Source organism: Culex pipiens, chromosome 2 (assembly GCF_016801865.2).
Source record: "Culex pipiens pallens isolate TS chromosome 2, TS_CPP_V2, whole genome shotgun sequence".
NCBI lineage: Eukaryota > Metazoa > Arthropoda > Insecta > Diptera > Culicidae > Culex > Culex pipiens.
The window spans coordinates 38,651,122-38,676,635 of NC_068938.1; the positions used below are offsets into that span (position 1 = coordinate 38,651,122).

The 25,514-nt window shown below is 35.1% G+C and overlaps 1 protein-coding gene across 3 annotated transcripts in view; it reads right to left on the reverse strand.

Moving 5' to 3' along the window:
- Positions 1 to 25,514, reverse strand: part of LOC120427360 (uncharacterized) — a 33,069-nt gene extending 7,555 nt beyond the window's left edge. The window contains exons 1-3 of one of the 3 annotated variants that reach the window (XM_052707604.1): positions 25,329 to 25,514; positions 8,782 to 9,330; positions 522 to 888 (exon numbers count right to left, since the gene is read on the reverse strand). In XM_052707604.1, coding sequence (XP_052563564.1) covers positions 522 to 888; positions 8,782 to 9,076 — 662 coding nt within the window. In that variant the 5' untranslated portion in view covers positions 9,077 to 9,330; positions 25,329 to 25,514. Of the gene's footprint in view, positions 1 to 521; positions 889 to 8,781; positions 9,331 to 21,123; positions 21,226 to 25,328 lie in introns of those variants that run through there. The other 2 variants (XM_052707605.1, XM_052707606.1) reach the window with 2 other exon arrangements.

Genomic DNA, 25,514 nt, shown 5'->3' on the forward strand with positions numbered 1-25,514 from the left:
TTTCGAAAAGTACATTAAATTTCCCTTAAAATGACACGTTCCAAAAAAAATTACAGTCAAGTTAGGGAAAATGGCAGAGTTTTTAAAACTTTTTTAGTGTTTTTTTTCGATGAAAAATACGTTTTTTTTCGGAATTCTGAGTACGTCATCAAATCGGGCGTCTAATTTTACATAAAAGTCCCTCTGACACCAAATTTCTACCTCATCACCGTTTCAGGCTGCAAATCATTATTCTCATCTAGAACAAAAAAAAATCATCTTAAAATGTTGTGTTTTTTATAACTTTGCAGGGTTATTTTTTACAGTGTAACAAACTTTTTGTCACTTTCTCTCACGTCTTGTTTTGAATGTTTAAATCTAAAAAATGAAAGGGTCGTACCGTTCCTCCGTCAAGAAGAACTAAGATCGTGATCAGGGACCAAAATTACCCTTTAGGACAATTTTTCACGCATATCGAAGAGAGGTCGGGGCAACATTTTCCGATTTGGTGCTCCATTACTTTACTGTAAAACTCCACCTACCGGTTATTCTCCTGGATGTTGCGCTTGTTCAGCTTGTTCGTGTTAACCGCGGCCTTGTTCTCGGTGAGATTTCCCTCGACGAACACCACCGCCAGCGAGTCGGTCACGTTGTGCCGATGTCCGACCACCCGCACCTCCTGGGTGTCCTGGGCGTACCTCAGCACGTACCCCAGCAGCATGTTGATGCAGGTCAGATTCACCCCAACCGGATGTTGGTTCGCGTTCGCGTACACGTGGCCATCCTTGAGTTCGACCAGCGCGCCCGGGATGACGTGCTCCAGCAGGAATTCACGGGCACGTGGCTCGTCCAGCGAATCCAGCGCCACCCGATCGATGCGGTTCGGGATGATCAACGTGAACGGAATATCTGATTGGGTGGGGAAGGAAACAAAAGAATTTCAAACTATTAATGATCAGCGGATCAAGTGCAGAGTGAATCATCTGTTTTTGCTTGAATCAGTCACACAAAATAAAATTCAGTCAAAGAAATCACAACCAGCTGACAGACCGTGAATCAATCTTGTCCCAACTGCTATCTTACGCAATTTATTACAAAGTTGCAAACTTTGCAACTGCAAGTCCATAAATCCTTCCCCGGACATCTACAAAACCCGCAATTCCCAGTCTGGAAGGGCATCCTTTGCCCGCTTCCCGCTGACAGGTGCATTCGCACGTGGCTGCACGTGATCGGGAAACCCCTTCATTAGGCGAGGCCGCCTTTTTTGTGCAACCATCTTATCGAGATGCAAACTGCACCACGAGCACGATTTATTATCCTTCTGGCCGGGCCGAGTTCTGCCCGCGGCTTCCTTCCGCTTTGTTTGCAAACGTTTCATTTCTCATATGTGTAGGAATTATGCAAATATTCGCGATTTCACCTTGCCGTAGCGGGTGGCAGTGGCGGCGGCCAGCTTCATGGCAGTACGATTGCAGAATTTTAACCACCCCACCCCGGCCAGCAGTGGCAAAATGAGGTTATCACCAGGTTGGGATCTCTGGGAAAGCTTAGCGTCGTTCTAAAAAAAGGTACGTTACAATGAAAAATGTTTTAAATGAAATGTGGATTTATGATCAAAAATCTCAAAACATTTTTTTTTTTATTTCTATGTTATCTATGTTCTATGTTTCTAGGTTATTAGGATGTAGATCTGGAAATTCCATTTGATTATCATATCTTATTTTATGAATTTTATAGCTAATATTAGAAAACACATGAAGAAAAACTAGGTTGATTAAACAACAATTACGTTTTCTAAAGTGTTGTATTATTTGGCCAAATTTCTTTAAATGATGCCGATGACTTCCATCAGAAATCTTTAAGTTGACTATAAGAGATGGAATTAAAGTGTTTTACGGGATTCCATTTAAGAGGCAGTTATTGTAGATTTTGCTCGGTTTGTTCTAGAGGTCGTATCGAGGTGCTCCGATTTGAAAAAAAAAACAATGAAGCATTGAAGTTTGAGGTTCAACAAACGTATAAATCTTAAAATTGCTCGCATTTTCATAAAACTTGATCAATTCCAATTTTCTTAATTGCATTTGAAAGTTCCTTTTGAAGCACTTTATACACATGTTTGACTTAAAAAACAGTTGAAAATTAACATTTAAGTAAAACCCAAAAACATTTGCAATAGCCTCCAACACCGTTAATCCCCTAGATCAAAGGTTAGGGAATTTTGAAGACTATAAGCCTACATAAGTACAAAATTCCTTTATTCTAGGAATTTTGCCTCCTTTCCTTATTTATTAATTGGGTTTTTCGAACAGTTTTTTCTTATCGTTTACTATTCTCGGTTTTTTCTTAAACAAACTTTATACACAATTAACTTCAAAAAGAACAATTCTCCACGAAATCGTTTTTTTTTTTTTGGAATTTTAATTTTTGTATTTTTTAATCCGACTGAAACTTTTTTGGTGCCTTCGGTATGCCCAAAAAAGCCATTTTGCATCATTAGATTCTACATATAATTTTCCATACAAATTTGGCAGCTGTCCATACAAAAATGATGCATGAAAATTCAAAAATCTGTATCTTTTGGAGGAATTTTTCGATCGATTTGGTGTCTTCGGCAAAGTTGTAGGTATGGATATGGACTACACTGAAAAAAATGATACAAGGTAAAAATTTTTTTGATGATTTTTTATTTAACTTTTTGTCACTAAAACTTGATTTGCTAAAAAACACTATTTTTTTTATATGTTTTAGAGGACATCAAATGCCAACTTTTCTGAAATTTCCAAGTTGTGCAAAAAATCTTTGACCGAATTATGAGTTTTTTAATCAATACTGATTTTTTTCAAAAAATCGAAATATTGGTCGTAAAAAATTTTCAACTTTATTTTTCAATGTAAAATCAAATTTGCAATCAAAAAGTACTTGAGTGAAATTTTCATAAAGTGCACCGTTTTCAAGTTAAACCCATTTTTAGGTGACTTTTTTGAAAATAATCGCAGTTTTTCATTTTTTTAAATTAGTGCTCATGTTTGCTCACTTTTGAAAAAAATATTTTTGGAAAGCTGAGAAAATTTTCTATATTTTGCTTTTTTGAACTTTGTTGATACGACCCTTATTTGTTAAGATATTGCGATGCAAGTGTTTAAAAACAGGAAAATTGATGTTGTCTAAGTCGCACCCAAACAACCCATCATTTTCTAATGTCGATATCTCAGCAACTAATGGTCCGATTTACAATGTTAAAATATGAAACATTCGTGAAATTTTTCGATCTTTTCGAAAAAAATACTTTCAAAAATTTTAAATCAAGACTAACATTTTAAAGGGCCAAAAATTCAATATTACGCCCTTTTGAAATGTTTGTCTTGGTTTAAAAATTAAAAAAAAATCGAATAGATCGGAAAATTTCACGCCATGAAATTTCCTACAAGTTGCATGTATTGGTTTTACTGGGAAAAATAGGCTACCCAAATCCGCCTGGGAGAGTCCAAAATTTTAGGTTTTGGTCCAATATTGATAATGCATCTTAATCTATGGACAAAAACCTATCGTTTGAAGATAATACTCACCAGATCGAATCAGTTTTTGTATTGATTCCAAGCGATTTTAGAAAATTTGTTCAAAAAAGTGACTTTTTCAGTAAATCGACTAGGGGTGCGAGAAAGTATTTTATTATTTTTTCTTGCCAAAGAAAACATTGTTCTTAACGTCATAATCTCTCATAATCATAATCAAAATGGGACAGGCTAATGTGCACTAATCTAAAAAAATAAAAAACTGCGACTATTTTCAAAAAAGTCTCTTTTAAATTAGATTTAACTTGAAAACGGTGCACTTTATCAAAATTTCACTAAAGTACTTTTTGATTGCAAATTACATCGAAAAATGAAGCTGAAATTTTTTTACGAGCAATATTTCGATTTTTTGAAAAAATCAGTATTGATTAAAAATATCATAATTCGGTCAAAGATTTTTTGCACAACCTGGAAATGAAGTTTTAGTGACAAAAAGTTAAATAAAAAATCACCAAAAAAATTTTTACCGTGTATCATTTTTTTCAGTGTAGTCCATATCCATGCCTACAACTTTGCCGAAGACACCAAAACGATCAAAAAATTCCTTCAAAAGATACAGATTTTTGAATTTTCATACATCATTTTTGTATGGACAGCTGCCAAATTTGTATGGAAAATTATATGGAGAATTTAATGATGCAAAATGGCTTCTTTGGGCATACCGAAGGCACCAAAAAAGTTTCAGTCGGATTAAAAAATACAAAAAAAATGGAATGACCGAAATCTGAGAGAACTGCTCAGAAGGCACATTTTGTACTCTAATTTCGTCTGAAAGAAAACAAAAACAATTTTCAAGCATTACGCGTCATGTCGGTTGTTTAAAATGCGCAAAATTCGTCGAAGTCAACGTCCAATCAATCGTCCATTGCAAACCCGTCATAACAAATTCAACACATTTTACTCCATAAAGTGGATTGTACTAGAACGATGCCGCCACGGCAGCCAGCCCAAGAAATGTGTGTTACGATCAACACAAAAACAACCAATCCAAACAGCAGGTGAAACGTGAGCCACGGGCGTGCTGCTGATTATGTGCCATGAATTGATAAAGAGCTGTTGGCACACATTCTACCACCCGGTCATCCTTCTCCAGAGGGTGGGACGTCGTCCTCGAACGGGGTTGAATTCTGTGTAGAATTCAATTGTCGATTCTGTACCGGCGATGTGCATGTGGGACACACTCAGTGGTCACTCTGAGCCCGCTGGGACGTGCCCGGAATTGGTGAGGATGTTTCTACTACTCGGTTGGCCGTCGTAGATTTTTTCTGCCAAACGAAATAGAGATGAATCGAGGAACTTGCAAGCAATAAAAAGAGTTTTAGTGAGTAAAAATGGAACTTGCAAATGACCATGACTTGTTGATTTGACAGGTTTGTCATTCTTGTGCAAAATTGGCTGAACGTTCCGAAAAATACTTTCAAAGCCACGATTGAGTTTAAGGGGTATAACATTCGAAAAACTGGTCAAAAATTACTTTCTACATTTCGTAATTTTGTTCTCAATATAAAAATTACCTCTCTGGGTTATTGTAGATTCCAAAAGAACATTGAATTTCCCACAAAATGACATGTCTAATGATTTTTGACTGTTGAGTTAAGGGAAATGACAGTGATTTTAAAACTATTTCTTGTTTTGCTTTGTGAAAAATAAGTTTTTTGGAATCTTGAGTACGCTATCAAATCGGGAGTCGAATTTAACAAAAAAAACTCATAAGGAATCTTATAAATTGCAGCTTAAAATGTGCAAATTGAATTTATTTTTTTCTAATCAGTCATGAGTAAGGTAACTTTATATGCCTAGCTTAAAAAAATCTAAAATTAATGTTATTAATAAATTTCATCTTCATGTTTCATAAAGAAGTTAATTAATTTCAAAAAAACAAAGTTGTGCATAATTCATAACATTACATTTGTTTCATTAAAAATAAAATTGTATTACCATCCAAACCAGTTTCACAGCAATAATAACTTTTCTAAGAAACTTGTTCTACTGAAAATGTCTATACATTTTTAGATAAGTTCAATTGTGGTACAATAACACTGAATATATATTTCTGAGAAACTAAATTTAAGGGGTTATCTAAAATTTCCGTATCACAGCAAAATTGTTAAATCCACCAAAAGATTGTTTCCAATCACTCCTGAAAGTTTAATGAAGATATTTCATGATCCAAGTGAGTAACAGACGATTTAAGCTTGAAATTTTGCAATGCGGAAAGCGAACTGTCGAACTTTGTGAGCGTTTTTCTCTAAACACAGAGTTGATTTACGGGTGCCACGATATCGAGTTGGGATGGACCGTCATTATTAATAATTGCAGTACATTCGAGAACACCCGAAAATGTATAGCATGAATTAAAGCGGCCAGCCCTGCAACGTTCTGTTTACCGCAGAGAGGATTCTGAGAACGGATCACATTTCAAAGAATCTACAGGGGAGGAAAGATGCGTGGACATACCGTACCAAACGCTCCGATTAATCATTGCATTGGTGTTTTGTAGGGTGTGTTTAGTTTGCGGTCATATAACAATATATAATGGAAATATAATGTATTATACAATATAATGTAATTGGAAAGTCCTCACCAAATTCATTGACGATGCTGCTCTTCCAATTTGAGTCGTTACTCTCTCTTCACTCTTTGAAGGGATCTGACTTTTCCGAGCCAGACAGAAATCGAGCCCATCACCTTCCGCTTACTAGGCAAAACCTGTAACCTCACAGTAGCTCGGCGAAACAATTGTTATTTTTTCAAAGATGAAAAAAAAATCTTTGCCGGAAACTATCGCTGCCTAAACCACTGTCTAAACTTAAATCACGAACAACTAATTATTAATTTATCAATGATCAATATTGCACAAATTATTACAATAAACTTTTATCACGTTATTTTGGAAAACAAAATTGCTTAAGTTTCTAAAGGAGGCTTTACAGTGAATTAAATCAGAATCATAACAAGCAAAAAGTCTGTCCAATAAATTTTTGACGATCGAGCAATTCCAGCTCAAATCAGGATCGTTCAAACTTGTAGGAAATTGAACGGGCTTTCTGAAAAAATACACTGAAACAAAAATACACGCTACATCTATGAGATTTTTTGATTTTTAAGTCTTAAACTTAAATTTAAAGATGATGTCACGATTTTTTTGTTCAAATTTTTTGAGGAAATAGCCCAAAATATAACCAAAAGACTGACAAAAATGCAGAATGGTATGTCTCTCCTAAAAAATACAAAAATCATTTACTAAAACTGTTTTTTTTTTGAAATGTGGTCTAAACGTCAAAATTTTTGAAAACCAGTAGTGGGAATCGATTTTCCATTTCCTATGTCCAATCCTTGGGAAGATACAGCGGTTTTAAAAATGAAAATGTTGAAAAAACGGGGTTTTTGGTGGTTTTTGGCTATTTCTATATGACAGACTTGGTTTTTCAGTCTAGTAAATATTTTTACCGGAAAGCTCGTCCAATTTCCCATAAGTTTGCTTTGACAGCATTTCAATTGGATGTAAGGGCTTACAGATATAAGCTTAATAACATTGCTTATAACTGAAAATAGAATATTTTTTTCAGTGTGGTAGAAACCAGGATAGTAAATTTGATTGCGTAAATATAAAAACGATATAAATCAAAAAGATGTCAAAGGCAAACTTATGGGAAATTGGACGAGCTTTCCGGTAAAAATATTTACGAGACTGAAAAACCAAGTCTGTCATATAGAAATTGCCAAAAACCACCAAAAAACCCGTTTTTTCAACATTTTCATTTTTAAAACCGCTGTATCTTCCCAAGGATTGGACATAGGACAATGGTCAATATGGAGACTTTTATGTAAAATTGTCTGGAGAATCGATTCCCACTACTGATTTTTAAAAAAAATTGACGTTTAGACCAATTTTCAAAAAAAATCAGGATTTTTGTATTTTTTTAGGAGAGACATACCATCCTGCATTTTTCGTCAGTCTTTTGATTATATTTTTGGCTATTTCCTCAAAAATTTTGAACGAAAAAAAATCGTGACATCACCTTAAATTTAAGTTTTAGACTTAAATATCAAAAAATCTCATAGAAGTGGCGTGTATTTTTGTTTCAGTGTATTTTTTCAGAAAGCCCGTCCAATTTCCTACAAGTTTGTCTTTGACCACTTTTTGATACGACGCAACGGCTTCGAGATACAGTAATTTTTAAATTACAAAATACAAAAATATTTAAATACCTTACGCTCTTCTTAAATGTTGTTTTCGAGTACTATTGGCTCCATATACACAAAAATGGCTTATATAGGCCTAGGATAACATGTCTACAAAGTTTCATTGAAATCGGAGAGGGTCGGGTACAAAAGTACCAGAAAATATCCTGATTTGAGCTGGAATTGCTCGATCACATTTTTATTTTGAACAGATGTAATTTTTAACTTTTCAAAGTTATTTTAAAACAATATTCCATTGTTACCTCACTTAAGAACTAGAAACACAGATTTATATGTATAAGACTTGCTCGTCATCAAATGAAACTTTAAAAAATGATTAAATCAAACCAGAGCAATTTTTTGTGCTTTTTGGGCCTCAATACAACTTTCTAAAATTTTGGAATTGGGTCCTAAAATGGAGCTTAGATTGCTGATATTATTGTTTACAGCGATAAAGCTTATTTTTCTGAAAACAATGACCCTTTGTACGACCACAAAGAGTTCAAAATGGATTTTTAAATCAATTTTGAAAAATTAACCTCGCGGTCCTTCTTGACAGCTCGTTCCAAGGGGTCCATAGTTGATCCATTGAAAAAAATTTTGTCTTGTCAAAAAAATGTTTTGCATTAAAATGAAAAAAAAGTGATCAGAAATTATTTTTAATCGTGTTTTTTACCGTTGTACATAAAAATTGACATAGGGCTTTAGTACCCAATTGATTGGTAGCGTCAACACTAGCGCAGATTTCTTTTTGTATTTTGATTCTTGTAGTTTTTATTTTGCATTGATTTCTGCATTGTCAAGAGACACGCAATTTTTTAGCATACTTTCTTCGGGAAAGTTCAAGAGAATTTTCTCAATTTTAACGTAATTGTATTGGTTTTAAAAAAATAGTGGAAAATAAAACTAATACAATTTAAAATGTTAAAAAGAAGGGTTGTCTATTCAAATTCCCATAAAAATTGAAATGCAATGCGCAAACTGTTAACGCAACCAATCACTCAGTAACAAAACATATCGTAATCAAAAACCAAATCTTACTCACCTCTAACCACATCATATCCTTTCGCCCCGGTCAGATGCTCGTCCCACAGCGCCCGGAACTGTTCGGCCGCTGGTCGGTGCACTTCCGGCAGCGCATCCAACCGCAGCAGGGCGCCCAAATCGGGCAGAATGGTTTTGCCCGCGTAATCCCGGTTCAGGGCCGTGGCCAGCAGCAGCACTTCATCTTCCGCAGATGCACCACCACTAACGAGCGTTGGGGTGGTCGTTGGTGAGGCGCCAACACCAAAACCGCAGAATATGGCCACCAACAATGGAAGTAACCTGCCCGGGGCCATTTTTCACTGCCGTCTTCACTATTGTTTCACGCAAATTGGGCGCGCTCAGTTTTCACACTCCGTTGTTTGTTTGTTTTTTTTTTTTTCTTGCAATTTTCCACACGTAATTTTACACCACGACCACACGCTGAGTGAGGATAAATTTGTAAGGGAATAATTCCTCTGATTTGGACTTTTCAGCCTGCAAAAAGTCGCTTCATGTTGAATGGAATGGTCTCCTTTCACTGGTGGCAATAAGTTTGGTTGAAAAGTGTCTGCAAAATACAAAAGAGAGAAAAACAATTGCATGATAAATCTTGGTGTTTCCTGCAGAATTTTCGTCGACTGGTACAAAACTTCTGGTTTTAATTAGTTTACGTCGCTTTGTTGATGTGACTATATGTTTTCTTAAGATCTTTAGAAATTAAGGAAAACTTGTGAATAGTTTGAATTGATTTTCATTAAAATGCTAAAATTCAACAAAACACGCTTCTAGCCCCTCCAAATTTCCAAGAATTTATACTGCATTACAAGTTCATAAATATTTCATGAATTCTAACTAACCCCGCCAACGCATAAAGAAAATTTAAACTCCTTCCTGACGCCACCATGCTTCGTCCACACTCCGGTGGCCACATCGGATCACGTTATGTTTCTGTATCGCATTTATTCAATCACTTCTGGTCCTAAAAACCTTCGTGCATAAATCCCACACTATTTTTTAAGTCCAGCCACGGCCTGGCTCTGGCCAACAAAGTGTTGTTGTTGTTCTACGAGGCACCTTTCTGTTTGGTTCTGCAATCCCAAAACACCCACTCCAAAACAACAACAAAACTCACAACGGCCGGGCAAGAAACCGGGTCTAATTTATGGCCACTAATCATGAAACCGTAACCGAATTGCAAACCGACCATCAGCTGAGGCAAACAAAAAAAAGCAGCCCGTCAGACAGGCTGACTTCTTGGCGAAAACACAAAGACTTAGTCGGCACACATTAAGTCAAAGCTAGAAAACGCCCAATCGAAAACAAAAACAAATCAACCCGTTCGAGACAGAAACACACCTTACCGCTGGGGGCTGTCGAATCGAATCCAAATTGATTTCGACTCGCCAGCGGTGCAATTATGCTAATCAGTTTTGATAGTGGTGCAATTTCTAGCTATGGATGCTTTGAGAAACACAGTAAATAATTGTCTAAATTTCGAGGTGTTTTATTACGCCTTATATGATGTAATATTACATCAATCTAGACTGAAAAAGTGAAAAAAAAACACTGGCAAAGAGTAAAATTTACACATTTTTAGAGGTAACATTACAGTTTTTTCCTGAAATTGATGATATTCCATTCCCAGCTGTAATTTTACTATGATTTTTGTTACTGTGAACGTAATGGTACAGACAAACTAATTAAAAGATCAAGTAAATCAATCACCTATAACGTCATGATTCGAAATCCGGACACTTAGTACCATATTATTTTTGTTATAGCTGGCAAAAAAACATGTAATAAGTTGGGAATGTAGAAATATCATCAGGATTTAGTATAAACAGTCAGTTTTAAGAGAATGCATGCAAAATATGTCTTTTCAAACAATTTTTCATCAAAATTTTTAAAAGCTGATTCGAAATCCAGACACTTTTGCTTCGAATTCCGGACACTCGATTTTGCTTATGAATCGCAATAATTTGGACTGAAATGTTAGTGAATGGCATTCTTTAAGCCTCAAATAAGCTGTTAACATCAAAACAATCGATAGTTTATATAAAAATTTGCTAGAATTTAAGGAAATCAAAAACATAAATTTCTGCTTTGCTTTCCCGGTGCTTCGGACGCCAATGAAATATTTCCGTTGAAATGTTTCGCATTTTTGGTAAACTTATAATTTTGTTTTATTTTATTGTTTTGACATTAACTACAGCGTTCAAACAAACTTTAAATGAAAGTTGGTGTTAGAATTAATCAAATAACACAGTTTTGACATTCATAATGCGAACTTATATCCAAATAATTGATAAAACAAGTTGAAGTGTCCGGGTTTCGAAGCGTCCGGGAATTCGAATCATGACGTTACACAAAAAATATGTGAAACATCTTGGAATGGTGAAAAATTTCGAGTGATTTTTTTTTTAAATTTTTCATCAAATGATTTTTAACCATCTTAACCAGTTTTGAAAAAAATGCATAGAAACTGAATTTTTCCTTAGAAATTTGATAAAGGCGTGGGCAAGAAAATCGGTTTAGCGGTCACCCACAGCTATCAATTAGAGCGACCAATTTCCCGTCAAAGGGAAAAAATTCCCGGGATTTCCCGGAAAAAAATATTCCCCGTTTCCCGGGAAATTTGTTAATTTTCGGGAATTCCCGAAAGTCAAGCGGAAGTATACATTTTCCTAACTTCTTGGCTCACCTTTTTTAAATTTAATAAAAATGGCAAAGAAAAAACTCAATTTTATTCTATTCAATTCAATTTACTGTTCTTATAATTTATAATTTCGTCTGAAAATTTCATTGCAGTTGATTTTAGTTTCTGAAGCTTTCACAACTGGGATCTTGTTTATTCGTTAAGCAACAAAAATAAAGACATTTTGGAATTATAATTAACATTACAATTTTGTTGGTTTTTGAAACGAAAATTGTTGTTATATCACTTGAAGATAAGGTACACAAAATAAAGTTTTTTACGATTTTGTTTACTATGGCCAAATTGGATGTAAATTACAAAAAATATCATTTAATGTCTCAAAGAGGGTTGTGCAAGAAGAACTTGGTTAATTTGTTTAACAGTGTTAACAGTTTAATATTAAGATTTGAGAACTTGAGCTAAAAGTGCGTAAGAGGTTTTAATATGAAATAGCGTCAAAACTACTCTCATTGCCATGAAATTTCTTTTAGCCAAAGTCATTTATTAAGCCGAATCAATAAAAAACTACTTCGTATTATATAGATAGTGTCGAAAAATGAAAACATATCGTCAGCTGTGTGCTATCTTGTGACATAGACCATTTTGGTCGAAAATGAGTTAATGATGACTTTTTGCTATACTTAACAAACACTCAAAAATGCTTTAACCCGATTTTGGAAACTCACTTCCGTTTCCCGGATATCGCAATACATACTTATGACATAGACCAATTTATCATCAAAATGATTGTTTACACTTGTGACACGTCATACATGTTTTTGGAAAATGTGGGAAATTTTTCTTGTTTTTCACAAATTTATGTACCTACACACATACTTTCTAAAGGCAATGCAACCTTTTGTTTATAAAAATATACTGACTAAGTCGATTAAACCATTGATTTGAGCTTCTTTTAGATTGTATGGAAATTCTATGCACACTTGTGACACGTAGTACAATTTTACTTTCGAAACACACTTGTGACACGTGCTTTTCAGATTTTTGTTTACATTATTTACTGTATCTTTAAACTGGTGTAACCAAATTAGTTGAAACTTGAAGCGTTTGTTAAGCGATAGTATACAAACCGATTGCTTCAAAAAGTTTGGCTCTATCATTCATAGTTTTTAAATAATTTACTAACAAACTTTAAAAATCGATTTTCTCGAAAAGTACTAAATGGTCGTTGTCACAAGATAGCACACAACTGACGATATTTCAAAATATCGCTCAACATATTTAAAAACTTTGACTTGTGATTTCATTAAAAATGATATTTCCAGTATTTAAGGTGAATTCAATGCTTATCTATTTCTTTATGAGCTCAAACAAGTAAGATTTGTCCTGGAAAAAGATTTGCAAACCAATCCCTATTTTCTTCATGATTTGTTTCATTCACCCAAAACTGGGCAGCGTCAGTCCGAGAGAATAATGGCCTCAAGACGACAGAATAGTGGTACCATTTACGGACACAGAGAACATAGCTCGATATAGGCGGAAGAATTATTTCTCGAGGTTCATTTGCAAAAAAAAGTTCATCCGTCAAAACAAAAAACCAACAGTGTCGCCTACGGGAATCGAGCCAGAGACCTTTGACATACTAACCCTATGACTTAACTGCCTCGGCCACCACAGCGTGGTGACTAAGGAGTGGTCAGATGTCGATTTAATACACTTGTTGGAGATTTATTGTATCAATTAACGAATGAACTCATTTTTTATGGTGGTGTGAGTTGGTAGCATTATTCTCTCGATTTTAGCGCTGAGCTCTCAATAAATTTTGAGGGAACGATTCTCTTGACTCGGAATTTTGGGTGTTCATTTCATTCACGTCGTCTCAATATAATTCTTAAACGTATTCTCTCAAACTGTTCATATAGCCATATTTAAAAGCAATTTTCTGGGTTTGAAGCATGGATTCATTTTACTCGCTATCCAAACACTGTGATTAGAAAAATAATAATGCACAAAAATACTAATGAATATATTTTTTTATAGTGTAGTGTTTAAAAATGGCAAGATAGCCTATAATTTTAGAATATTTATATAATTTCTTGATTTATTTTTCTCTGCAGGCGGTTAAGGCATTAATTGTCCCTCGCACTAATTTTGATCATTTATGTTTCTATTTTTTACAATTTTGTTGAAGAATATTAATCAGAACTAAAATCAGAACAATTTTCGATAAATTTAAAATTTTCCAGGAATTCCCGGGATTTTCCGGGAAAGGAGAATGAGCGGGTTTGGTCCAATGATGTACACGGACGGGAGAAACTTTATTTGAAAGATCTCGCCGAAACATGAAAAAAGTCTTCTGGACGAACTCTCTAAACCCCGGGGTTCAAAAGTTATACGTTGTTGAAGTTTGAGTATTTTAAGTAGGTTAGACTACTTTGTAAATGACTTGGGCTGTCTTGGATCACCTAAGGACTCCCTGGAGTTATGTTCTGTGGCTGTTAACTCCAGTGAGCCCTGGGATGACCCAAGACATCCCAACACATTAAAAAAGCAGTCTACCATACTAACTGAAGCTATGCGGGAATGATCCGTGGGCAATACCGGTCGACATCTTGCTAGTTACGGTAGTAGAACCACAGATCTTAACTACAGGCAGTCCTTGGATGATCCTGGACATTTCAAAACATTAACAAAGTAGTCTACCATACTCACTGAAACTGTGCGGATATGTTCCGAGGTTAAAAACCGTCGACCTCTTGCTTGTTACGGCGGTAAACCCACCGGTCTGAACTCCAAGGAGTTCTTGGACGACTCAGAACATCTCAATAAGCTGTTACAACAATGCTGTTCCATACTAACTGAAGCAGTTTGGGTAGGATCCAATGCTTTGTAGCCTTCCATACTAACTGAAGCAGTTCGGGTAGGATCTGTTTTCAAAATCTTCAAGTTTCGACTTGTTTCTATGGTAAGCCACTTGCACAAACGGTTCAAACGTATAAAGACAAGAGAAGTCATGTTTCAATCATGCATGCAACATATCAGAACTTATAGTTTTTGCTAATACGCGTCGAATGAAGACAGGATGATCGAAATCCATAATAAAATAAGGATTTTATGAGTTATTTTAGAAATAGCAAAAATAAGATTTTTTGTACATTTTAACCCAAAATACTCAAAACTCAACAAGGTGTAACTTTTGATCCCCGGGGTTTAAAGAGTTCGTCCAGAAGACTTTTTTTTCATGTCTCGGCGAGATCTTTCGAATAAAGTTTCACCCGTTCGTGTACATTCTTGGACCAGCTCCCATACAAATTTGCCCATTCTCCTTTGTTGAAAATTTCCCGTTTCCCAGGAAATTTGTTACTCCGGGAAATTGGACGCTCTACTATCAATTGATCAATTGATGTATATTTTTTTATTGAAAATGTACAATAATCACTGTTGTCACTTTTGTTTTTTTTTTTCAATTTTGAAATCCAGGGTCTGAAAAAAAACAAAAAAAACTTTAAGTTTACTAATGCTATTGATTTGAATTTGAAAAATGATTACTTGTTTTCAGATTTTTTTTTTTTTTTTTTTTTTTTTTAATTTATATTTATTCAAATTTCTTTTCCATGTACATTCATTCAGTTAAAATATTATTGAGTGTCCAATCACAAACGATGACTTTTCACCTCAATTTTAAATACTAGCAACTTTCATTTATTCATGAAATATTGTAGCTTTCGCTATTCAGTGATTTCAAATGTAGGAGGTCCTACATGTACAAAAGGGAAAAGGGATACCTTAAAACTAACTTATAAACTATATAAAGAGCGGATCAATGCAGCTGAAGACTGCAATGATTTTTGTCGAAATGCATCAATTATCTTATTGGACATAATATCCAAAGTGTCAACTTCGGCTAATTGATGAAGTTCACTGGTGCTGAACCAGGGAGGAAGTTTCAGAATCATTTTCAGAATTTTGTTCTGAATCCTCTGAAGTTTTTTCTTCCTGGTTAAGCAACAGCTTGTCCAGATCGGCACAGCATAAAGCATGGCAGGTCTGAAAATTTGTTTATAAATTAACAGTTTATTCTTGAGGCAAAGTCTAGAATTCCTGTTTATAAGTGGATACAAACATTTAATATATTTGTTACATTTAACCTGGATACTTTCAATGTGATCCTTGTAAGTAAGGTTTTTGTCAAAACCAAGTCCAAGATATTTCACTTGATCCTCCCACTTTAAATTTACCTCATTCATCTTTATAATGTGATGACTTTTTGGTTTAAGAAAATCAGCCCTTGGTTTGTGAGGGAAAATAATAAGTTGAGTTTTTGCAGCATTTGGAGTAATTTTCCATTCTTTCAAATAAGAATTGAAAATATCCAAGCTTTTTTGTAATCTTCTTGTGATGACACGAAGGCTTCTGCCTTTGGCGGAGATGCTTGTGTCATCAGCAAAAAGTGATTTCTGACATCCTGGGGGCAAATCAGGCAAGTCAGAAGTAAAAATATTGTATAAAATTGGACCCAAAATGCTTCCTTGAGGGACGCCAGCACGTACAGGTAGTTGATCAGATTTGCTATTCTGATAACATACCTGCAGAGTACGATCCGTCAAATAATTTTGAATAATTTTCACGATATAAATCGGAAAATTAAACCTTTTTAATTTCGCAATCAAACCTTTATGCCAAACACTGTCAAATGCTTTTTCTATGTCTAGAAGAGCAGCGCCAGTAGAATAGCCCTCAGATTTGTTGCTTCGAATTAAATTTGAAACTCTCAACAACTGATGAGTAGTTGAATGCCCAAGGCGAAATCCAAACTGCTCATCAGCGAAAATTGAATTTTCATTAATGTGCGTCATCATTCTATTAAGAATTATTCTTTCGAATAATTTACTAATAGATGAAAGCAAACTAATGGGCCGATAGCTTGAGGCTTCAGCAGGATTTTTATCCGGTTTCAAAATCGGAATTACTTTGGCATTTTTCCAACTACTGGGAAAATATGCCAAATCAAAACATTTGTTGAAAATTTTGACCAAGCAACTTAAAGTTGCTTCTGGTAATTTTTTAATTAAAATGTAAAAAATGCCATCCTCACCAGGGGCTTTCATATTTTAAAATTTTTTGATAATAGATTTTATTTCATTCAGATCCGTATTAAAAACTTCATCTGATGAAAATTCTTGTTCAACAATATTCTGAAATTCTATTGAAATTTGATTTTCAATAGGACTCAAAACATTCAAGTTGAAATTATGAGCACTCTCAAACTGCTGAGCAAGTTTTTGAGCTTTTTCCCCATTAGTTAATAGAATATTATCACCATCTTTTAAAGAAGGGATGGGTTTTTGAGGTTTCTTAAGAACCTTTGAAAGTTTCCAAAAAGGTTTGGAATAAGGTTTAATTTGTTCGACATCTCTTGCGAACTTTTCATTTCGCAGGAGAGTGAATCTGTGGTCAATAACCTTTTGCAAATCTTTTTGAATTCGCTTCAGTGCAGGATCACGAGAACGTTGATACTGTCTTCGGCGAACATTTTTCAGACGAATCAGAAGCTGAAGATCGTCATCAATAATGGGAGAATCAAATTTGACTTGGACTTTAGGAATAGCAATATTCCTAGCATCCAAAATTGCATTAGTTAAAGATTCCAAGGCTGAATCAATATCAGCTTTGGTTTCTAAAACAAAATCATGATTTAAATTATTCTCAATATGATGCTGATACCTGTCCCAATTAGCTTTGTGGTAATTAAACACAGAACTATTGGGTCTGGTAACTGCTTCATGAGAAAGTGAAAAAGTTACTGGAAGATGATCAGAATCAAAATCAGCATGAGTCACTAAAGGACCACAATACTGACTTTGATTTGTCAAAACCAAATCAATTGTTGATGGATTTCTAACAGAAGAAAAGCAAGTTGGCCCATTCGGGTATAAAACCGAATAATGACCAGAAGTGCAATCTCTGAACAGAATTTTACCATTGGAATTTACTTTTGAATTATTCCAAGATTGGTGTTTGGCATTAAAATCACCGATGATCAAAAATCGAGATCTATGCCGAGTAAGTTTATTCAAATCCCAATTGAAATAATTTTTATTTTCCCCAGTGCATTGGAATGGCAAATATGCAGCTGCAATCATAATTTTCCCAAAAGAAGTTTCAAGTTCAATGCCCAAACTTTCAATAACTTTTAACTTAAAGTCACGTAACGTGCCATAAGTCATACTACGGTGGATAACTATTGCAACTCCACCGCCATTTCGATTCATTCGGTTATTAGTTATAACTTTATAATCTGGATCACTTTTCAAATAAGTGCCAGTTTTTAAAAATGTTTCGGTTATAACAGCAACATGCACGTTATGAACTCGTAAAAAGTTGAAAAATTCATTTTCTTTCGCTTTTAAAGAGCGAGCATTAAAATTCATAATATTGATGGAATTACTTAGATCCATGATTAAACTTCAGGGTAAGAACAACATCATTCGCAAATTTTAATCCAATCTGGATTGCTTCCATCATGGATGTAGCATTACTCATTGTTTGAATCAAACCAAACAGTGAGTTTTGCAAAAAAGTCATTTTTTCAAACGTAACATCGCCGAGATCAGAAGATCCCAAAGCGTTGCCAGCAGAAAAATTTTCAAATGAGATTTGAGGTACCTGCCCAATTTCAGAAAGATTGGTAGAGGATTTAAAATTCGTGGATGAACCCGAAACGACGTTAGCATAAGAAATGCCATTGTTGTTACCTAACTTTTCCACGGTAGGGGTATTTCTAGAATTGTTCGAGTGAGACAGCACGAACGTTTGATTTAAAGATGCAGGTACAACCTGACTTTGAGAAAATTTCGGTTTGGATTTCGGCTGATGCTTAGCACGAGAATCCAAAACCTTTTTTCTGATGGGGCAATCCCAGAAATTTGATTTGTGATTTCCACCACAATTTGCACATTTAAATTGGGTGACTTCTTTCACGGGACAATTGTCCTTGTCGTGAGAAGAATCCCCGCAAACCATGCATTTTGGAACCATGGCGCAATGATCAGTACCGTGACCGAATGCCTGGCAACGCCGGCACTGGGTCAGATTCTGGCCATTACCGCCATGTTTCTTAAAATGCTCCCACTTTACCCGTACATGGAACAAAAACTGAACTTTGTCCAAAAGTTTCAAATTGTTGATTTCATTTCTGTTGAAATGAATCAGATAAAATTGTGAAGTCAAACCAAAGCGAGAAATATTCCCGTTTGATTTTTTCTTCATTGGTATTACTTGGGATGGGGCAAAGCCAAGCAACACCTTAAGTTCGTTTTTGATCTCATCCACCGACAAGTCGTTGGAGAGACCTTTCAAGACCGCCTTGAATGGCCGAGCATTCTTGGTCTCATACGTGTAGAAATTGTGTTTGTGGTTTTTCAAATAACCAACAAAAGTTTGGTGATCTTGTAAAGATTCCGTCAACAAGCGACATTCTCCTCTTCGACCAAGCTGGAACGAAACTTTCAAATTGCAAGTTTCCTTGCAATTCTTCAGTTGCGTTCGAAAGCTGGCCAAATCGGAGACGGAAGTCACTACAATTGGCGGAGCCTTTACTCGTTTCTCGACGGCAGAAGGCTCAGTACGAGGAGAAGTTTCCTTGTCATCAGTTTCGGATAAAACACCGAAACTGTTTGTCAATGGAATTGGAGGATTGACCTCACATTCAGAATCAGAATCAGACCTCAGAAGAGGCTGTTTTCTTTTTCTGTTTCCGTTAGCCGGTTTAGCGTTCAAACGCTTCACCGACGTAACGACCAAATCTTCAGAAGATTTGCGTTTACCTTTGTTTTGACGCATTTTGCAAGCAAAGTTCTCTTAAAAAGATGGCTTCGTTTGTAAAATACAACAAAATTTCAGGCGGGGTTAGTCTTGAAAAGACTGTTTAGAATTTTGGAAAATAACTCAGGTAGTCTTTAAAAAGACTGTGAATTTTTTTTTAAATAACTCTGAGCTTAGGTAGTAAAAAATACCGCAGCTCTAGTGTCCGTTCACCACGAAGGTTCGCAAGACACTGACTTGTTTTCAGATCGACTTAGTGTGTCTTTGACAAAGTTAAAGGCATAAGTAAGAAAAGTGCAGAAAACAATAAGCACACAGTTAAATGATTTATAATGTTTTTTTCTCTACAAGTTGCAAAAATAAACAATTTTAATGCCATCTTTTCGTCTAGGCGTCATCCATAAAGTATGTCACGCTCTTCGGGGGGAGGGGAGGGTGGGGGTTTGAGCAAGTGTGACATTGCATGATATAAGTTTAGGAAAAGCGAATTTTTCTGTACATACCGATTTTTTCAGATGATCATCCGAAATGGATGAAATAATTGCAAAAAAATCTTTTTTATGCATTTTAAGAACGGTTAACGTTAACAACGTCAAAAAAAATTATTAGTACAGTCCAGAATCGATTATCTGAAGGTCTTTCAAAATTGTCACTTCGGATAATCGAATCAGAAAAAACTGTTTTCGTTCTCAAATTTTTGATTGTCGATCTCAAATTATTTAGAAATTTATCAATGAACTATTGAAAAAATGCATTTGCTAATTTTATAGGCAATCAACTATTCAAATTTGACTTGAAATGGGGTCTCAGAATTCGAATTTGATGTTTGAAGTTAGAAAATAAAATATGGTGTTATGCTTTTGATATGAGAATAAACTTTCAATTAGCATAAGGCTACCTAACCACCCAACCATGCACTCATCCTGCAGAATTATTTAATTTAAACTTCTTATTCAAACATTGAGAAGCTTAAAATTTGTCAACTAAATTCCTCCCATTTGATTTCACAAAAATATAGACAAACAATCAAACGAACAATTCCTCCGAATATTTCTGTAGTATTCAATCTACCGAACATTCAAAATTCTTAAACACTAAATGCATTTGTCCTCGATTCACACTTCCTGGCTGGTGGATGTTTCAGAAACTGCCATTGATCTCAATTTAAACAGTCTCCAAAACTTGCCGTCGCACCACGCGCCCACCAACGTGTATTTTATCACTTGAATCACATTCCTCTAAACTATATCTAATCGTGCACCTTCACTATGTAGTCTCCCGACTAAGTTTAGCTGATCTCTTGGAGATACACATCATCGCACAATCACCCCCCTGTGTGTGTGTGTGCTTCTTGATCGCTTGAATTGAATAATAGCCACCACACTTGGCTTCTTTCTTCCTTTCGCTCTTTTCACCGTGTACAATTTTATATGCAAGGATTCCGCCACCGCAAACGTTGACTGACGACTGCAGAACTCAAACTAAATTGAGTTTAATTTGAAAATTCAATCATTCACTGCCGGTAACAGTTGAGCTTCTTCCTCTGGCGTGAGCATGGAATCTTGCGCAACTCTGGATCTCCTGGTTCTGGTCTAGACTAGCCAGCGTTACCGGTTACAATGACCTTTATCGTCCTCATTTGAGCTCTGGACATGGTCTTGTTAACTACCCATCAACTAGTGCTAATAAATCAACATCCAAATTACGAGTACATATTCACTGCGCGAGCTTCACGATCCAGAACCTCCGAAAAACTACAATATCTCATGGTCATGGTCGACACAAAACGAAACTTGATTCATCACTCGATTAAACTACCCCATGTTTTTGGAGTTGTTCTGATAATCACTTTCCATCAGCATCGAAACAGCCAACCACCCTCACCTTTTTTTTTGTTCAACAAAACTCAATTGCAATAATTCACACACTCAACACTCAACAATTGCTGCTATTGTTTGCCGCGAGACTTGTACGTCTTGCCCGGACGACGGTCGAACTGGAACTGGAAAGCTGAGCAAATACGACCCGCCGATTTATATTTTGAATTGCGGGAATTGGCGGTGAGGTAGACCGCGTTGGGTGGATAAAACTCATCCTCATCGTCGTTTCTCGTGTATAGTTGCGGGTATAATCCTGAAATATTGTGCTGTTTTCTTTGGAAGCTTTCGAGAGAAAAGAAGTTTTGAGCGAATTTCATTTAAAACAATTATTTCGATTTATATTTAAATGATTTTCACTAATTGAAAATTTTGATTTTGTACTATGTACTAAGGAATTTTACATTATGATTAGGCTTAGTGATTTTTCAAACTGAAAAATGCAATTCTCGCGGCGACCACATAATTTCACGGAAATTTCACGGTTCGTGAAAATTGTTAACCTTTTAAATCTTATGTTAAACATCCGGAAAAGTATTTGAACACTTAATTGTATAAAAAGTATCTAAGAAAGGTGATTTTTCAAGCTAAAAATTTCCAGTTTTCACAAGGATTTTACGGAAATAAGAAAAACTAAAATATCCAAAAAATGGCTGAATCTATAGATTTAAATAATATTATAAGTCCTTGTAATACAAAGTAGAATAATCCTTGTTTGAATAATTAATTTTATATTGGGATTCTACCTTTAAAATAAAACTGTAATCAAATTGATTTTGCAAAAAAAATACCTAGCACACGACGATTAGTTTTCAAAAATCAAAAAAAGTTTTTACGAACAGTACATGCAAATTTCACCTAAATCTAGGATAATTTCAAACCAGCCCAATCGTGCAAAAATTGATAATAAATGCAGGAAAATGCATTTATTTCAACCTGATTGCACTTCTATTATCACTAAACATTTCAACATATTTTTGAAACAAAAAATACAAGCTATTTTATTTTACAAGTATATTTTGAACGGGGAGGCGAGAAAAAAGATTAAATAAAATTTAAATTAGTCTAACTTTTCCGATGCTGAACTTTGTTTTAATAAAAATTCATTCCGCTTCAATTAGGTATTCATGGCATTAACTTCTTATTAAATGTGGTAACAATTTTACCTTAATGCTTGCGTTCCTTTTGAACTTTTACCACTTTTTCGTAGGAAAGCCACTTTTTTGGTTTTAATAGAGGTAATATTCCATCATAAAAGAGATAACATTGAACCTATCCACCTTTAATTTTCATAACTTTCTTCTAATTAGTAATTTTTCAATCACCGATTATACCGTAAAACCAAATAAGGGCAATTCTCTATCAACTCACACGAAATCGGGAAAAGTTGTCCGTTAGAAAAAACACGAAATTTTGAAATGAAAAATTTTGTTTTAAATGAAAAAATGACCCTTCTGAGTCAATGTAGATTCAAAAAGTACATTAAATTTCCCATAAAATGACATGTTCCAAAAAATTTTACAGTTGAGTAACGGAAAATGGGATAATTTTTTAAACTTTTTTAGTGTTTTTTTCGATGAAAAATACGTTTTTTCGGAATTCTGAGTGCGCCATACAATCGGGCGTCTAATTTTACATAAAAGTCCCTTTGACACCAAATTTCTATGTCATCACCGTTTCAGGCTGCAAATTATTGAAAAACACCTCTTTTTTCGCATGTTCAAAAATGGAAGGGGTCGTACCACCCCTCCGTCACGAGATATCAAAAAACGGACCTTGGATTCGTGATCAGGGACAAAAGTTACCCCTTAGGACAAAGTTTCACACAAATCGAAGAGGGACGGGGCAACTGCTGTTTGAGTTGGTGGAGAATTACCCATAATAATTATTGAACCTTTTAATATTACACCTTCCGAGTTTGCTTTTTATGACCAACTATTAGGCGCAGAATCGATATGTCAAAGGTCTTGGATTCGATCCTCGATTTCAGCACTTTTTTTTGAGATAAAATTTTGAAAATGAATCGAAAAAAAGAGCGGAGAAATTGAAACTAGAAGCTTTCATTTAAACTTTTTTTGTGTTAAAATGGTTGTAAAATAAATAATAAACCTATACAGTATTGCGCAATTCCCACTAACTTGGATTTAGCACTAAATTATTGCTATCGATCGCATTACTGCGAATTTTCAAACTGCCTTGGAAAATTTTGAATTTCCTCATAAAATGATCAAAGCGAACCGATTTTTCCAGCTGTTAATCGCAATTTTGAAGTGCGAATGTCCAGTTTGGTGAAAACTGTGACTGGAAAGTAAATAAACAACTACTGGTTGCCTAGTTTTTCCAATTCTTGTTCTCACAAGTGCGAGAGAAAAGTGCGAGTCAAATCCAAGTTACAGTTCAAGGATCAATATTTTTGCAATCAAAAGATTTGGTTATTAAGTTATTGTTAAGTCATATTAATAATATTTTTGAATCCTCTGGATAGTTTAGAGGGGGTGACATAAACTTTGAAACATATTTTCAGCGGTCTTATTCAACATTTCATTTTTATAATTTTGTTGTTTAGTGGACTCTCTCGTTGTCGATATTGAAGGGACCGTCGGGAGAGGGAGGTATAAAATCATAGAACGAAAAATCAAAGCATGCTTCTTTAAGGGACTGAAAAATTCATTAAAGCTGGAGCAATATTGATATCGAGAAGATCGACAGCCAGAGAGTCGACTCTATTATGATTTTAAATAAATCAGAGCTTTACCAATTCATACATAATTTTATTTAATACTTCATATTGATAATTTAAAAAAAAATATATTTTTTTTAAATATGGATTTAAATAGTTATTGTAAGTTTGCCAAATATTTATATTTGAATGAATTTTTCAGTTAGCATTACAGTTTGAAAATCTGGTTGCCCAGAATCCAAAATAATGATCCAACGTATTAAACCTTGATCCAAATTAAAATTAATTGACACAAACTTTAGATTGCTCCTTAGGTTACAGTTTTGAAAAAAATCAGATATCTATCGTTTTGACATTAGTTTAACGTTGGCAAAAAAATGGTATTATATTTCCTAGATTGACCGTATTTCAGCCTTAATAATTACTTGAATTAACTCATATATTTCCAGAATCCGGAAGATCCTTTCACCGTCCTTTCACTCACATCACTATTACAGTATATTATCTCTTTAACAACCATTAGCTCAGCTTCTTGTCATTATACTGCATCGAACTGCACTTCATCTTAGTCGTAATTATTTCTCCTTCACTTATTCTCCAACAAGCCTCGTCAGCCTATTTATAGACATCTTATCGACTCGTATCGTATCACGTCTCATCGCTCGATAACGCCGGCCTGATCCTACTCCCCGTCTCCCCCGTTCACTTCTAGCCCAATTACGGCAACCATACTCACCGGCGATGATGATCCGTGCTTCCCGGGAATTGATTTATCACATTTCCATCAACAGACAAACCACCATTCACCGTCGTCGTCACTCTATCGACAGTTCTCCCAACTCTTTCGAAAGATTGATGGATAAATTGATGATGACGAGGTGACGATGACCTAATCTAGAATTAATCTCGAACCAAGCTGCTGCTGCTGCTGCTGATGCAGGTCGGGAAAACCATTACAGACTGCAAGGGGGGTTCAACCTTAAAACAAGTGTACGTTTTTATAAGGGCCGATTGAAGTTTTTGGAACAAAAGTATTCTGTTTTTACTGCAAATTCTAATAATACTTGTTTTTATCAAGTTTAAGAATTTTGTTGCTTTAATATTTTTTAAAATAAATAATGTAAATTAAAATTATTCAGTGTTCCAAAACAAAATATTCAGATAGAAAACATCATCACAGAGAGTGAAGGAATTTTCTCTCTCCGTCAAAGAGCAAGGAAAAAGGGTTGAATAAAACATGAGAGCGAGAGAGCGTCGTGAAAAGCACCTTCGCGACGCTTTTCCACAACATTCAACCCACAATAACGCACACACACTCACACCCTCACAGACTCCGCCAAGATGATCTCGGCACCTGTGATGAGTGTGCGAGATGCAGAAAACTGCATCCGTTTTTCACTTCGATGACGCAATAATAGCTCAAACAATCTACTTGATCATAACTCAGAGGGAAAGTTCTACATAGCGAAAAGCTTTCTCAGACAAAAATATGGATTTTCCGAGAAACTTTTCCTTTGTTAAGATTTTTTTACCTTGCTTAAAACTGTAACTCACTTTCACATACTTTTATCGAGGAAATTTATTTCAACAGATCAAACTCACAAAACACTATTGAGACCGGACAAATTTTTCTTGAAAACACACTTTTCGGCGCGATTTTCTCGAATACAAAATAAGAAAATGCAGTGCCGGTTGTTGCTGCTTTGACGGCGACAAAC